The following is a 17,451-nucleotide window of genomic DNA, read 5'->3' as shown; positions in this document are numbered from 1 at the left end:
CCCTTGTGCCCTGTGTACCTCAGTGGAGGACAGCACGTGGGCTGAGTGCCTGGCTGGGAGACTCATTTGGTGTGAGCTGGTGGCTAGAAGCCTCTTGCTGGTGTGGGTGGTGGAGGGGGGAGTGTCTAAGATAGAGGCAGTGGCCACAAGGTGAATTTGGGAGTCCCTCAGCTAAGCTTTTATTAGGACCAAAGCATTTTCTGCAGTGTAGATCTTCAAAACTGCCTGGGCTCTTTTCCAGTTGCATTTCGTTCTTTGCTATGGGGCAGTAGAGCTTGTTTTCCTCGTACAAGAGGCAGGAGAAACTTGCCCTTTTAATTGCAGCTTTTCTCCTCCTACATAAACCCAAAATACTTCAAAAAAAAAACCAAACAAAAAAAAGCAGACAAATGTATTCAGCCACCCGCCCATTTCTCTTTTCACTGGGGTGATGCAACAGCCAGCTCTGGAGGTGAAGAACTGTGCTCATTTAGGGTGGAGCCCTTGGGTAGACTCACATAATTGAAATTGAATGGTTTGTGTTGGGTTTTATTTAATACACAGCTCACATGGTTCACAGAGCAGCTGTGCTGTATAGCAGAAATGAAACTTATAGCTCACCGTTGTCACTAGTAACCAAGGAAACTTTTATTTCATGGTATTTCAAATTGTAATGACTTTCCTGAAGTATTGGAAATGTTCAGTATTGATGTGTTCTGTTTGAGGTGAAATGTGGGTTTTGCCACTCATTGCTATGGCCTTTGCTATGGCTTTGCTGACTGAATTTGCAGTGTAGATGTGAAAACAGCAAATGTGCTCCTGAGCTGTGTAGAGTGTTTCCCTTGAACTTGGGGAAGACTCAAGGTCACTGTGTGAGCGCTGTTTGTCATGTTCAAAAAAAATTGAACGCAGTCTGCTGTGGGTGCAGGCAGAGTCTTCTGGACTGGTGAAGTAATTGCAGAGTCTTTTGCAAAGAGGAAGAAAAGGGGAGAACTCAGCCTGTTTAGACTAGCAAATTTTAGGTAAAAAGAGGATCTGATCGATGTCTGCAGATGTCAAAAACTGAGGAGGGAAACAAAGCTGTCAAGATGCTGGCTAAGATTAAAGGAGTCTAGACTGGCCATGGGTACAGTTAGACTGGAAATTAAAAGGAGGTTGCTAAACAGTAGAGCAGCCTGGAACAGGAATTTCTGGACCAGCTTGTCATCAGAGGAGCAGAGGGAAGAACCCCTCAGCCCTTGGTGCCCTGAGCACAGAGCTGGTCAGTCCTTGAAATGGTACCAAGGGAGTGGTGCTTGTATAGCAGGACCCTGCTATTTCCAGTCTTTCCTGGGTTCCTCTTTTACTTGAATCCGACTTTGCTTCATTGTCTGGATTGTCTGTAACAGAAAACCACTTCCCCTCTGATGATAAACAACACCAAAAAGGGAAGTGTTTGCAAAAAAAGTGTAGATGGTTCATAACATCTTTTGCCCATGGTCTGCACTCAGTGACACCCACTTCAATCCAGAATAACCAGATTTAAATTGCTTACAAAAGCACAATTAAACCCTTTTGCTATAGTAGAGAAATGATTGCAACCCCAGGGTATTCACTGGACACAATCCTTCCACAAGGTCTTAACCAGGCTGATACAAACTTGGGATTTCTGTTTATTTTTTGTATGGCATGGGGATATCCCCTCCATTAACAAGACCTTGGCAGAAAAAGATATATATATATTTATATATTTATATATATTTATATATATATATATAAACCATTATATATATAAAAAGAGTAACCACTTATTCAAAATGTCATCCTGCAGCCATATTTAAAAAGCTATGGACTGGGGGCATGGTAGCACAAATACCCAGTTTGCAATTACATGGAAACCACATCACATGTATCACAGTTACAGCCCAGACTCTTAAAATGTGGTATTAATGGTTCATGTTATAAAAAACAAAGCACAGCTCCCGGCTGCCATGGAGATCCTGGATACATAATGACCTATGTTATTACTGCCTTTAGTCATTTTTCAAGAACTAGCTGTTTCGAGGCCTCCTACCATTTGTCAAGGCCAAGTCAGAGCCTGATCCCATAGGTCAGGACAAGCTGGGACTGACTGGCAGAGCAGTAGCCCAGCTGGAGGGCAGACAGAGCTTATGGTAGGTGCCAGGCTCAGTATGAGCCAGCAGTGAAGCCCCATGGAACATGAGCTAAATTATGGACTGGGCTGCTTCAGGAGCTCGGGAGAGTCATTATCCCTTCTTCCCGGCACTGGCGAGGCTGCACCTAGAACAGGGGTGTCCAGTTATGGCCTCACCTCTCCCAGTTCAAGAAGAAATCATGGAAACTCAAAAGGAAGGCTCTTGGAAGTGCCTGAGATGCTGCTGCAGTTTGAGGACAGCGCACTCATGGGGTCTGAGGATTTGGCTGGATCCAGAGCAGATTGAATTCTGGTTCTTTTATAATATCCCACCCAAACCAGCAAACTCTTCCCCTGGGTTAAGGAGCCTGAGGGTGACTTTAACAGCCTGGGACATGTCTGTTCTGCACGCTGTGATGTCGTCTGGTGCCAGGAATGCACCATTCTTCCAGGGATGCCCATCCCTGGAAGTGTTGAAGGCCAGGCTGGATGAAGCTCAGAGCAACCTCGTCTAGTGAAAGGTGTCCCTGTACAAGAGAGGAGGGTTGTAACTAGATGATCTTTAGCATCTCTTCCAACCCAAACCATTCTATGATTCTATGATTAGCTGAGCAGGCACAAGTACCCGAAACAGCAATGCATTACCCGAGTTCATCTATACTGCTGCTGCTTCTGCTTGCCTATTTTAGAGCTGGCTGAGGTTTTTCTGAGCTTACATTAGCCACTGACGGTTTTCAGAAAGGTTTTCTGTTCTCTTGTGCTGCCTCTGTGCTCACTGTGACCCTGCTTTAGTCCCAGCTGCAGCCTAAGTGATGCCTGCCAGCAAGGGTGGCTTTGTTTGCCCAGGGTGGGCTGAGGCTGCCTGACCTCCTCCTTGCTCCATCAGGGCTGAATCCTGCAGCCACTAGGTGGTAGGAGCTGCAAGGGCTAGCTCTGCCTGGTGTGGGTCACACTTTTCAGAGCCTAAAGATGAAATAGCAGCAGCTCAGCAGGCTGGCAGAGGCTGGATGTAGCCATCTGTGTGCCCAGCACTGGGCTAGGCAGTTTTGGACTTGCACCTCCAGATTCCTTTCCTGTGAAAGGCAAGGAAAGAGTCCAACTGCTCCATTGCAGGGGGGTAATTAAAGTCCTGCTCCAGCTGCATCTGTGGGAGGTCTTCCTTGCTCACCAGATCTCTGTTTTTTAAAATTTTAAACTTTTTTTTAATTGAAGGCCTTGCCTTGGGAGCTTTCCACCTTGCTTAAGCCATTTAACTCTGCTTTTTTCTAGGGCCTTAGAATAATTCTTTAGTGTCAGAGAGGATTATGCTTCCTCTCCAGTAATCTGTGAGTTGCTGACAGGTGCTGGGACCTGAGGATAATCATGGATCCTGAATTAGGGGTCACAAGCACCAAAAAGTGTTTGTTTCCTTTTACCTGACACTGGTGTCATCCAACACTTCAACAGTACTGTCCTAGAAGAGGTGAAAGAGGCTATATATATAAATAAATAAGTCAGGAATGTAATCCTGGGGAATGTGAATCCTGGAATGTTTTAATTAAAATCAGCTTGCGGTAAATAGGTCCTGTCTTCTTTGGGGTTTAGGAGCCATCCTTCCTGCACAGGTGGTTTGCTTTTAAATCCTTTTGTCTCCACTCATATGCATGAGAATGAAGAGGGCTGGGAGAGATCAGCTTCCCATGCAAATAGTGTCGAATAGCTTCTGGGTTTTATGTTTATTGCCCTTATCCCTTTTCTCATAGCCAAAGAGTCCTTCCAGGGGACTGTCCCCCAGGCGATGCTGTTCCCAGCACTGTCCTCGTCAGCCAGCCTGATCGTTATATGGATTTGCTTTCCCTCTGGCTCTGCTGACAGTTGCTGAGGCTCAGAGCATGCCCCTATTGTTCCAAAAATAGTGGGACACGAGAACTTGGCAGAGGGATGTGATTTTTCTATAACGAGCATCCTTCAAGATAATAATGAGCAGGGTGCTATTTAAGCCAGGCAGGACTGGCCTGGGACTCCAGGACAGTATAATCATGGAACTGGTCCCATTTTACAAGGACAGCCTGCTGTTCGGCATGCAGGTTTTTTGTCCCCTTTACTGGCTGCAGGCTGATCAACATGGAAGAGGAAGGTTTCTCCACATCTCCACTGGCTCTTGGGACACTCAGGCAGTTCTGCCACGGTCAGCGTGGGCATCTTGTCAAGGGTCACCTAATTGTTTAGAGAGATGAGCCTGTATTTCACCTCCCAGAAGTGTTAGAGCTGACCTGGAGCCTTCAACAGGGACATCATTTTGAAGTGAGGGCCCACGAGCCAAAGTGGTGGGACTGAGAGGTGGCAGCTCACCCACCCCTTGCCCCCAGGTGCCACAAGGGAGGCCTAAGTGCCCTTGTTTGTCCAGGGGAGTCCTCGGTCATGGTCCCTCCAGGGGATCATCAGCATCAGCCTGGTTGTCCACCAGTGACTCCAGTGTCACCAGGTGGGTAGAGCACAGGGCAGAGCACGGTGTGGTGGAGGTGAGGGAGGCTGGAGTGGCAGTGACAGCTTTCCTGGGGCTCTGGGAGATGAGGAAGTGCCCTGACACAGACTTCGGAGTGTGCTGGTGGGCATTCAGGAATTAGTGAGGCCTCTTTGATGTTCTCTTTGCAAGGCACTGAGGAGCAGAGAGGATGGCTTTGATCCACTCCCAGGTGTTGAACCCCCAGCATTCCCTCTGTGGCATGTCGTGGAGGCACAACTCTCTGCATGCATTCATGTGACAGCCAAATACACGTCTTGGATGCTCTTCTGCAAGCACTGAGACTTCTGTTCTTGAGAGTTGAGACCCATGTTAGCCCCAAGCCACTCAGCTGGAAGGCTCTGCAAGTAAGGCTTGAAGGAGCTTGAGTTATGCTTTACCTGGGGTGGTGGGTTTGGTTTTTGGGGTTTTTTTGACAGGGAGGTACAGGGGAATTTCCTCTTCCAACTTCGCTTGCCAGTGCAGCTCCTGCAGGTGTGTGCACCGTGGTGCCCTCATGTTGGCTTTGTGACCACAGCAGGGACAGCCAATTTCTGCTTTCCTCTGTCTCTCGTCCCGTCTAGCACAGCCTAAAAGCTGGCTGGTCAAAAGTGCACCTTTCTGTGGTTTGACAGTGTTCACATCCACCAAAAACCCCTGATGTGTTTGCTGGCACACTGGTTCCAGTTGTCAGTGAACCAGACGTGCCAGGCCTCCGCAGCCTGCGCGGAAAGGCTCTGCTTTTTCTGATCTGTGCAGTGACACCTTGCAGTGGTGACTTTGTTGCAGGAACATCCGAGGCTGGGGTTTTTTTGCAGGCAGGAGGTGAAACAAGATCAGACTGACATTTCTGACTCTAATCTGTGAACTTTGCTGGGCGTCCACACTTGGGCTGCACACTGAGGTGATGTGAGCTGAGGTGAAAACATGAGCTGGAGGGTTGGAAGGGTCAGCTGCCATCGTCGTGTCGTAGTTCCCCAGAGTAACTTTCTGACCCCAGATGGTTGAGGGACTTTGGATATTTGCATTTTCATGAAGCTGAAATAAATGCCTGTCTCCATCTGCAGTGGCTTAGGGGAGAGAGTGTAGCTTGGAGAAATCATCAAGCTCAGTGCAAGGGTAGCCAAGTGTGTTGCCTATGGTTAGCCACAGTATGTGAAACTAATATTTTTTGGCCTTAAAATCAAGGAAGTTGCAACATAAAAGGGGATCAAAATGGAAGCAGCTCTGAAGCAGCCTGAGCAAGCAGGTGCCAGTCAGTATTGAGGAGGAAGAGGAAGAAAAAACAAAGGCAATCTAAGCTCATAGAAGAGGTAACTAACTGAGGTGTGAGCCAGTGGTGCTTTAGCTTTCAGTCTCTTTGAATCCATATTGCTTTCCAGGTGATGTTTAAGGTGAGAAGGTGATTTACACACCCTCACAGCAAGCTGTTTCCAGGTGGCTTTGGGGGTGTTTTGGCACTCTTAATTTTTGTGAAGACCTTTGGCTGAGCTCATAGAGGTCTCTAGCCTTCCCTAGCCCTGCCTGAGCCAGCAGATAGTGCAGAGCTCAGTATTTTGTAAAATGGGAAGAGCTGTTGCAGGTTGGTCACTCTAAACTGAAAACACCAATTTCAGTAGCCTTTTTGAACTGAAGGGTGTAAAAAAAGCATGGTATTTATAGGGTTATTCTCTTCTGAGACACCAAGATGCGAGCAGCCAGCTGAGGGGTGCAGATGTCCTATAAATCTTTGATTAACAGGTAATGTCTACAGTCATACACTCGAGTTCCTTATTTCTCAATTTATTCCCCTCTAAGTTCAGCCAGTCCTTTGAATTTTTTTAATCTTTCAGGTGGGAAGAAGTTTATGTAGTTTTCTGTATCATTTTAAAAGGTCTGGAGGGGAAGATTTTGTTTTGCTTCTTCTTTCAATTTGTTTTTTATCCTTGTAATATCTTATTTTAATGATGCTCCACGTGTCCTTTTTTTTTAGTTGGGATTAAAAAAACAGACTTTTTTTTCACATAATTGGTTGACTTACCTGAGTTTTGATTTTTTTTTTTCTAGTTCGGGTCTGGTCTTGTTTCAAATGGAACACACACAGGTGAACAAGATAATGATCATCCTTTTGCACATACGCTGTGTGAAAGTTTCTAGTGAAAAGATGAGCTAATAGTGTAATGCTGCTGTGAATTAGGCTGTCTTGCAGGGAGGGGATGAGGAGGAAGGATGTGTGTATGGTTCACTTGAATACCCCAGAAGAAGCATTGTTCCAGACAAATGACTGAATTTGCCTGTTACAAAAACTCTCCAGCGTATGAGCTTGAAATTTCAGCCAAGTGGTTAAGAAAATAGGGACAGGAATTTGGAGGATACAGTCAGATTTGGGGTTTTTTGTTTAGTTTTGGTTTTTTTTTCCCTGGGGCAAGTGGGAACCCACAACTCCCCTCAGCTAGCCCTGGTTAGTGGTTGTTGTTGAGCTCCTCTGGAATGAGCTCAGCGTTGATGCTGCACTGTGCACCCGAGTGCCAGGGCTGCCTTTACCCTGAGGGACCCTGCAGATTTTATTTATGCAAATGGCAAGAGCCAATTTATGATTCTCTGGGCAATGTGTATGTGCCTTGTTGCAGTGGTCCCACAGGAAGCCTCATGGTGCCCACTGTCAGCAGCGTCAGAGAGCAGAGTGTGGTGGGGTGATAACCAAGGATAACTGCCCCATTTATGTGGTTGTGACAGTGGCTGGTGACTATGAAAGGAGCTAAAAACGAGCCTGGAGTAGGGAAGTGACTTGAGATTCTCAGAACTGTGTTCACCAGCTGCCCAGCCTGGAGGAGACACCACATGCAGCTTATGCCCATTCTGAGTTGGCTTAATTTTCACTGCACCTCCTTCTAGCTTGAAAAATCACCCAAAACCAGCAGAAGAAAGAAACGTTCCCCTTCTCAGCCTTTCAGCTGCATCACACAGTGATCCCCTCATCTGGGTAGCCTCAGGGCTGGATGTGCTGTCTGTGGCTTGGTTCCCTGAGGCAGAACTGGTTCCTGGGGCTGGCGGGCACTTCCACGGTCACTGAAGCAGGGAGGAAGAACAGCCCACAGAGCAGCACTGCTTGGCAAGCATATGGCTGTAAAACCTGCTGCCTCTCTGCTTGGGAGTCCTGGGCCATGCCATGGCCATCACCTATAATGTGAATGGACTTCCAGCTGAGCCAGCACGGTGCAGAGGTGTTCCTTGATGTAGTTGCTGTGATTTGAAATCAAAGGACCAAATCTTTACCTGACATAAGTCACTGCCTTGCTCCGTTGCAGTCAGATGAGAGTGGCTTTGTCTGGAAATGTGGGGCTGAGCTCATTAGATCTGCTCCTGTGCTCACACACGTGTTTGTAAAAGAGTTGTTGTCGTGACTGCTTCATGGTGAGCCTGTTCACAGGACACCTGTGATCCTCCCTGGATTTGAAGCCATGTGTAAGCCCCCTGGACAGCCTGCCTTCCTTAACCCCCAGAGCTAGGAGCAGCAGGCAGCTCATGAGGGTGCTACCTTGGTTCAGGGGCAGGATACTGGGGGGAAGCATTCCCAACAGGAATTCATAGAATCTATGGATTCTGTGAGGGGCTGGGTATGAAATCATAGAATCATAGAATATGCTGAGTTGGAAGGGACCCAATCAGGATCATTGAGTCCAACTCCTGGCCCTGCACAGAGCATCTCTGTGCCTGAGTGCATTGTCCACACCCTCCTTGAGCTCTGCCAGGCTTGGTGCCCTGGGGAGCCTGTTCCAGTGTCCAGACACCCTCTGGGTGAAGACACTTTTCCTAATAGCCAACCTAAACCTCCCCTGACAAAACTTCAGGCCATTCCCTCACACCCTGTCACTAGGCACCAGAGAAGAGATCAGAGCCTGCCCCTCTGCTTCCCCTCATGAAGATGTTGAAGACCACAGTGAGGGAGGGGCAGCATTTCCAACAGGAATTCATAGAATCTGTGGAGGGCTGGGTATGGAGGACAAGCATTTCCTCACAGAGCAGCATCTAAGAGTGGGGCATGGCTGTGTTAGTCCTACGAAGATAAATACTCAGTTACAAACCTGTTCATTATTCCTCCTCCAGATCCTATGCTTTGCAGTGCCTTGACCCAGATACAGATGGCCACTTGCACTGCTGGGGAGTTGGACATGTGGCTTTCTGGAGCCCAGTACTGAGAAATCACGGTTTATTTGCTCGCTCCCATCAAGACCTAGGGCAGATTTGCTTTGTGTGGGGGTTGTGGACCACGAAGGGAGAACATTGGGAACACTGAGAGAGCCTGCCAGCTCTTGTAATTATCTTGTAATAATTTGCTTGCACGCTCCCTAAGCCCTGCTACTCTTTTTGGAAACAAAAAAGTTTCTCTGGGAAGCAGTGACACAGCTGTCTCTGTTTGGGGATGATTTGGAAAGCCTGCCTTCTGCTCTGCAAAGCATTAACTGCCAAAACAGGGAAAAATGACTGTTTTCTTGGGGAGACCCTTTGGCTTCAGTGAACTCAGATTGAACCCAAAGCTGATTTTCTAAGGAGTTGTGTGCATGAATTATTTCCAAAAAGATGAAATGCAAACTAAGTGGAATTCCTGAGCCAGGCTTATTTTTCAGGGGGGTAAATTGGACCCTTGTGATTGGAGATTAAGGTCCCAAGTGTCTTCAGGGATCTTTGGTCTTGTGTGGGTTGTACATGGACATCAACTGTGAGTAGAAGAGGGTAGAAGTTGGCCATCACACTGGAGGGAAAGGATGCTCTTTTAATAAAACCTGGATATTTTTTCTTCCCCTGTGATGACAAAGAGGGAAGGGTATGAGGATCCAAAACAGCTTGTAGAGCTGGTGAGGACAAAGGGCTTAAGTGATGCTTGAGATGGTTTTCAGTGTTTGCAAGGGGCAGTAGCCAGTGTGTGGATTGTCCTTCTTGGTGGCTTTTGCAGTCAGGGACTTTCTTCAAGCCCCACAAAACCCCCTAAGACAATGAAAGAATATTATGGGTATTTACAGCTACTGTCAACCACTGCTGTGCTTCCAACAGCCTTTGCCCTGCTAATAAGTGAGCAAATAGGGATGGAAAACTGAAATTAAAAAAATAATTTTTTTTAAAGCCAAGAAAAATAAAAGAGACTGCTCTCTTGCATGAAAATTGATAGGATTAATCTCTAGGTGTAGTCCAGCCTTGAAATTAACCTGCCTGGTCCCATGGATTTTGTTTCCTTCAAGTGTTTCTTTAATTTACAGTAACAATTGCTCTGAGACTTTATTCATCTTGATCCCAGTCCAGGAATGGTGCAATGTGATTTCCTCCTGCGGCTGCCACTTGCTGCAAAACCTTTCATGTCACTGTTTCCTGTTGACTCAAATGCTCCTTTCTTACCACGTCAAACAGAGATACCAGATCAGGGAGACTTCTGGGCAAAGCACAATAGAAAAATACACATGTGAGGAGTTCAGCATTGGGCCCTGTCGAAAAACAATTCAACTGCTCCTTATTCTCACTGGTGGTCCCCAAGAAAGGAGACACATAACTGACTCTTAAGTCAGGTCAAATTTGCAAGTGTCTGAACTATCTGCTGTTTTAAGATTTACTTTTCCTGGCCTCTTTTAAGGTTCTTTACTCAGTCTTACTCTTCCAGCTGCAAATTGCTTTCTTTCTTTTTTTCTTCTTTCCTCTTTTTTTCCCTCCCTCTTTTTCCCTCTTTCTTCTCCCCTGTTTCCCCTGCCCTTCCCTGCCTCTCCCTCCTTTTCTTCCTCTCTTTTCTTTTCATTGCCCCCCTCTTCTCTTTTCCTTCCCCCCCCCTTTCCTTTCCTGCCTCTTTTTTTTTTTAATAGGACACCACTGGTTATTTTATTTCTTAATGATTCTTGAAGGAGTGGTTGGTCTTTGCAGCTTAGCAAGCTGATGGTCTTCCTTAAGAGTAAAAATGGGAGGCCTTGCCTGGCTTTTAGATGCTTTTCCCCAAAGGATGGTCATTAGTGCTCATTTTCCTAATGCTTGTTTCCAGGCATGTAGCAGACCAATGCACAAATGCTGCATTATAAACCAGTTGTAGTACCCATCCTGCTTTTTTCTTCAGCAGCCCCATGGGCTTTCTAAGTGTTAGGAAAGTGGGCAGACAATAAGCTGGACTTCTTTAAAATTAAATTAAAAAAAAAAAAATTAAAAGTTGAGTAACCCATAGTTCTGTATTTATGCTTGACCAGTGAAATGAGCCCATGGGTGGGTGTGACTGTATAACACATGTGGTTATGCTTGCTCAGGTTTGCAATTAGTCTGAAGCAAGAGCAGTTTTTAGCAAAAAGCTGCTAATTCCATGGCAGCAGTGATGTGAATTTCAAAATCAGCTGTTTTGGTGCTCACCTGAACATTTGAGAAAGAAGTAGTGTCTTCCTGTAAGCATCATAGTGGAGACGAGTATAACCAGAAGTCTGAGGTGGGCTGTGGAGTTTCGCCTGCTCTGGAGAAGCTGGACATAGATGTTTTAGGATAGGAAGAGTTAATTTTGTTTCCCTGAAGGTCACCTTTAAGGAAAGAATAGAACATCCATGTGTGTTCACCTAAGTGCATGCATGTTTATACAGGCATATGTATCACATAAATACGCACACGCCATCCCTCACCAGGCTGCTGGGAAATTAAATTGCTTCCTGTTGGGGATCTGGCAAGAGGGATTTCTTTTTTAAGTATGGGCTTGAGGAGATGCCTGGACAAGCTGGGCTAGATAAGTGTGTGTCATGTGGAGAGATCAGCAAGGAAGGAGGTGGGAAAGAATAACAAGGAGATGTAAAAGCCAGCCTGACTGGCGAGGCAGAGGTGATGCCTGTGCTGCAGCTGGAGGAACAGGCAGGCACAGGACAGCCAGACTGAGCTTAACCAGGTGCAGTGAAGATGTGGCATTACAGGGCTGATGTGGGCTGAAGAGCCAAGGCTGCTGGTGGGTTTGCACATCCATGCTGCTCTGGCTCAGACTGCTGCTGTAGACAAGCCAGCTCGGGTGTCTTTCGGTGCCCTCTAATAAAGACAGAGTGAAACAATGAGGTGGTGTTGTTTATATGGACTGGAGATAGCATTCAGCACATGGCCTTGGTGCTGCAGTAGTGGTGTGAGAGTGCTGGGAGCAATGGTGAGGCTGCACCTCAAATTCTGGGTTCAGTTTTGGGAGCCTCACTGCAGGAAAGACATTGAGGTGCTGAGTGTGTCCAGGGAATGACAGTGGAGCTGGGTAGGGGTCTGAAGAACAAGATGAGGAGCAACTGGGGGTGCTCAGCCTGGAGGAAAGGAGGCTCAGGGGGAAGCTTCTCGCTCTCTACGACTCCCTGAGAGGAGGGTGCAGCCAGGTGGAGGTCGGGCTCTGCTCTCAGGGAACAAGGGACAGGACAAGAGGAAATGGTCTGAAGTTGCACCAGGGAAAGTTTAGATTGGATATTAGGGACAATTTCTTCACTGAAAGGATGGTCAAGCTGCCTGGAACAGTCTGCCCAGGGCAGTGGTGGAGTCCCCATCCCTGGAGGTATTTGAAAGACGTGTAGATGTGTGGCACTTGGGGACATGGTTTAGTGGTGGGCTTGGCCAGAGTTGGCTTAGTGGTTGATGGTCTCTAAAGGCCTTTTCCAACTCAAATGATTCTATGATTTAAGGATCTTTACCTTCTGGAAGGAGCCCAGAAGGAGCTTCATGGCAGAGCCCAGGCTGGCTATGCGAAGCAAGCTGTCCTCATGTGTCACAAGCCATTTGCTTTCCTGCTCATTTCCATTGAGAAATGAGGGAATTTCTGGTTGTTTTTCTTCTGCTGTGTGCATCTCAAGATGTTAATACCAATGGTCATTTCAAGCTGGCTGACTGCCAGAAAGTGGAGCATGACAATGCTTATCCTCTTAAACTTAGAGAGGGTTTAAAGGTAGCTTGTAGATAATTAACATCAGACCTGGGAAGGGGCTTGTGGGAAAGAAAGGCATGTACTACCATTAAAAGCCTGACTGGTCTCAGCTGAATTCTATGCCTGTTTTCCAATCTGGTTGTTCCTGATACTCAGAGAAAAACTGAAACAACAAATACTGAAAGTCCTGAAACAATTGCTAAAAGAAATTTTTGAACTAGACTGCAACAATTTCGGGGTTTATTTTTGTGCCAAATCTCTCTGTGTCCTTCCTCTCACAGTCAAGTGAACACATGTGAAAGCCCTACTCACTGTTGAGCACACAGCTTAAGCAAGTGCCTCCCTGTCTGCAGGCTTTTGCAAAAGCCAGAACAAAGCCAAAAAAGAAACCTCAGAGACTAACAGCTGTGGTTAATGAACTGAACTTTATCAAACAGGTTGCTTTTCTGCTCAGCAGAAATTTTATTTACACTTCATCCTTATCAGTTCCTCTACTGCCCAGAAACCTCTGCAGAGGTCTCTGTGCAGGTTCTCTGCATAGAATCATTTCCTAATCAGAGGAAAGCTGGAACATGAGGGCCCAAAAAGCAGCTGCCATGCAAGTGTATGGCAGGAAATCCCATCCTGGAAAACAGCCCACACTCTCCAGAAATAATGTTGGGATATCCTCGAGACAATGTTGTGGTGAAGCTGCATTCTGATTATGTATGTTGTGTTATGGAGCAGCTTTTCCCAGAGGTCTGAGGTGTTTACTAGGGAGTCAGTGCTTTTTTGCAGATTCCTCTCGTGCCACTGAGCTCAGAGAGTACTGATGAAGGGCTATCATTCCTTGCTGATTCAGGCTAAGGGTAATTCAGGGAAACCCAATGGGAGTTGCTTAGTGATGAGAACATACTTACTGATGTGCCCAATCCACATGTGAATGGGAATTGATTTCACAACTGGGGTCAAAACTTCTGGGAGGAGTGCAGGGCAAGGAGGTACTAACAGATCTTCCTAGTATTGACTTGATTTTCCCTGAAAAAAATCAGCCTTTCCCCCCCCACACAGTCTCATGTTTACTTAATCTGTTTTTGTTTGAGAGATAATTGTTTTACTAAGACTTTTCTAAGCCTGGCCAAGGATGTGATTAATGCTGTTCATGTTTGTTGTGGTTGCCTGTGTGTAGGATCGCCTGTTCTTTGTGATGGAATTTGTCAACGGCGGGGACTTGATGTTCCACATCCAGAAGTCGCGGCGCTTCGACGAAGATCGGGCCCGGTTCTACGCTGCAGAAATTATTTCAGCCCTCATGTTTCTCCATGAAAGAGGCATCATTTACCGGTGAGCTCTGCATTCATTGTTTTCCTTTGTCTGAACCCCACAGCTGAGATGAGAGCTGGAGTTCTCTGCTTGAATAAAGAAGTGTCACTTGCTGCCCGCCAGGAACAAATTGTCAGCTGCCATAACAGTACCTCCACATTCCTTCTGCACATTGGCCAAGGTGCACCACTTTCCAGGAGGGAGTGAGATTTCTGGGCAGGCATTAAATTAAACCTTCCCAGATTTTCTGGGAGGTGAATGTAAGGATCTGTTGCTTTTGCCACAGTGTGCCGTGTTATTTCCAGACTAATGCGTACTGGTCACACCAAAGCCTCTGCTTCCCTGTTTAAACCCTATCTATTTCACATACCTATTCAGTGCCACTCATCTCAGCCACTAAAAGTCTTTTCATTCCTGCCATGGTCCTACAGCAGGAGTTTTTCCTTCCTGTCCATGTCTGGCATCTTTGTGTTTGGAACAGGACGGGAGCATCATTGCCTCCATGCGTCAGCCTCCGCTCCAAGTCTCAAGGCTGTTCTCAGGAAGCTGCTTCCCATACATAGTTCTCCTTTGTTATTTGTCATTTTTCTGTACTCACGGGGTCAGTTTGGTTATATTTTTTCCTTTCTGTGCTGCTGAACTGCTCCCCTGTCAGCTCAAGCATAAAGGCATAGAGCAGCCAGCATGGATCAGAGCCAGGCTGCTGTGCAGAACTGTCCCTGGCCAGCATGACCATTTGACCAGCATCTTCCCTTATGCCCCAGGGGCACAGCAAGGCCTCTTCTGGGATGGAGGAGGACAGCTGGAGCAGAGAGGTGTCATCACTGCCACAGTCTGGTTGTACAGAAAGGTTTCTTTCTGCCATACTTCACAGAACACCTCTGGCATCCTTGTGCCCAAAGCACTGGGGAGGAGGAGCAGACAGTTGTTTTCTTTGGAATGCTGTTACCTGGAATCCAGCAGCAAAGCACACATTTTTGAGCATGATCTGCTGTAGCCTTGCTCAGTCCCACTTGCAGCATGCCAGTACTGCAAAGAATAATGTCAATTCTCTTTTGCTGCTTGGTTACAGTTGTACTGCTGGGATCCAGAGCTGGGTGCAGGATGAGACCAGTCCCAATCCCGTCCAGCTCTGTTAGTGCCATTTCTGTGGGTTGGGTCACACGCTGTCTGATTTGGGACTTTACATAGTTTAACCCAGGCAGTAGGGCATCCTCCCATGACAGATAAACCCAGGTTTGAACTCACTAAAACCAGAACAACTGAGGGCTGAAGTGGCCAAAGGCCTGGGGGCTGTGCGAGGGGCACTTTCCTATCTGATGGTGAGATGGTAGGATCAGTCAAGCAAAGGCAGCTTCTCTGTCTCTTCCTACCTTGATCTCCAGTAAGAAACAGATGGTCAGGTGAGGACAGAGAATAGTAAAATATTTTTAAGTATGAACTCATGTGATATATATGGCACAGTGAAATAGAGGAGTGTCATTTTGATATTCTCCATGTCCTGAGAGCCTGAAGATGACTAATGATACACCCTGTGTATCAAGCTCCTAAAGCACAGTGATTGTCTCTATGGAATAGCAAATCTCCTTACTCTACAGCTGGATTTCAGTCTAATTCTTCCCTTGTGAATAATGCCAGCCGCTGAGGAAAGACCCTGCCAGATAATTACGCAAATGACATTACCCTTAAAATAGTGACATCCAGTAGTTATTGTCAATCATTCAGCAGCAAAACTGGGTCTGTGCATAATGTAATGCCGTGTGCTTACAGCTTGTCCTGTCTGCCCCAGCCTGCTGCCTGTCACAGGGCAGGAGTAACTGATCCCTCTGGGTTTTGGCACTCTTCGAGTGCTGCTGTAATTCATGATAGAAACTGGAGAAGTAATTGAAAAGCTCCTCGAACAACTGCACAGGCTTTGATCTTGTTAAGAAACTGGTTAAGCTGTGGAGTCAGCTTCAGCTGCATGGGGCAGATCTGCAGGGGGGTGACTTGGTTTCTTGTAATTAGTTGGGGTTCTGGAAGATGTAAGAGGAGAGAGCTGCTGGCTGGGGCTGTACTGAGCTGAGGTTGCTTCTGTGGGGTCACAAACACCAGGCTCTGGGAGAGTGTGCAGGATGGAATCACTGCACTTGTGTAGGAGAGTTTGGATCAGATCTTAGGATCAGAATGTGAGTGCTTGCTTAGGAAGCCGGGAGCAGGGGGCAGAGACACCAGAAATAGCCTGACCAGAAAGGGTTTTGCCACAAGCTCTTCAAGGTGTCTCTTCTTTCTGGATTTCAAGGGTGAGTGGAGGAAAAGAGCTCCTAGAATACTCTGCATCATTTGTTTTTCTTCTGGGCTTGACTTAATAATGCTGTGTTTTTCCTTGCTCCCTTCAAGATTAAGCAGTTCAGGAAAGAATCTGCATTTACCAGTGTTCTCCTGGTTAAGTCAAGTTGCATTTGCCACAAGCACTGCCAAAAGCTGAGTTTTCTCTTCTTTGAAATGCCAGAGAGATTTGAGAGACAGCACTGAAAGTTCATCAAGAAGTAGCTGAAACTCATCATTGTGGCCTGGGAGGATGGTGCTGGTGGCTGCTAAAATCAGGTGTTCACTGATTCCTTTTTCAGCCACACACAAGCAATTTGAAATAGCTATAGTGCAGTACTTTTGCAATTGCTACTGTAAATCCCTGAGAATGGGGTTCCTGAGGCAGATGATTCATTTTGGTTATAGGTGATTTTTAATGTTAAAACTGGGGTTACAGCTGGATTGGTGCCCTCATGGGATGGTTTTCATGATTCAGCTGGAATTTTCAGTGAGTTTGAGCCTCATTTTGAGGAAACTCCTTTTTTGTTACTAAGCTGTGGCCAGAATAGGAGGAGTCCCGTAAACATACATTGTATGTATTTGGGGCTCTTTAAAAGAGAGATTTCAGTTTCAAAAACCTTTATTTTTTTTCTCTTCATTTGCAGCACTACAAAGGAGAGATAACTTTCTGGCTTTATCAAGGAAAGGTCTCTGTCTTGCCCTGAGCTGAGGTTTAGCTGTCAACATAGCAGCACCTATTTATAGTTGCTTCCTGAAAAAAAAAAAACCAGCAAGTACAGTGGGGTTCCTTATCCCATCATACAGGGGAATGCATCCAGACATGAAAACAATCTCTTTACATGTCACATCACAGTGTATTGTGTACCCCTGACCCTGACAGAGGAGTAGGACAAGGACATACTTGGGAACAGCTTATGCTGGTTGTTGCCAGGAAAACGTTAGGTAATAATCATGGTTATTGTAAATAAAATCTTTGCTCACAGGGTGATATTTGTGCACTGCTGCTTTCACCAGGATTATTTCTAAAGGAAATGACTGTGCTGGGTTCTGTTGCAGATAGGTCGGTTGGTTTGTCATTTTTTCTAATGGCTGTATGTGCTGTTTTTCTTGAGGCAGCTTTTGCAGACTTTCACTTTACAGTTCAGCAGTTCCCAGGGTAGGGGAAGCATATTTTGGCTTCTGTGCATGCCAGAAACAAAACAAAGCAGTGTATCTGAGCAGAATTAGGCTGCGCAGTGGCTTAGTGCGAGGGAGCTGGTCCACTCACAGTCTGCTAAAATGCAGAGGGATAGTGGATGATTATAAGGATTTATTTCAAAAGCAGGGCATTTTCTTCTGTGTAGCACTACTGTAAAAATGGCTGGTCTGCCCTGC

At 46.4% G+C, this 17,451-nt stretch overlaps 1 protein-coding gene across 1 annotated transcript in view; it reads left to right on the top strand.

The window, feature by feature from the left end:
* PRKCH (protein kinase C eta) overlaps nt 1-17,451 on the top strand; it is a gene marked incomplete at both ends in the record, with an annotated part of 112,734 nt that overhangs the window by 54,729 nt on the left and 40,554 nt on the right. The window contains one exon of the mRNA XM_082283005.1: nt 13,634-13,788. Coding sequence (XP_082139131.1) covers nt 13,634-13,788 — 155 coding nt within the window. The remainder of the gene's footprint in view (nt 1-13,633; nt 13,789-17,451) is intronic.

This window comes from Coloeus monedula (genome assembly GCF_965178545.1).
Source record: "Coloeus monedula genome assembly, chromosome: 6".
Lineage (NCBI taxonomy): Eukaryota > Metazoa > Chordata > Aves > Passeriformes > Corvidae > Coloeus > Coloeus monedula.
This window is presented reverse-complemented; position numbering and strand designations above follow the sequence as displayed.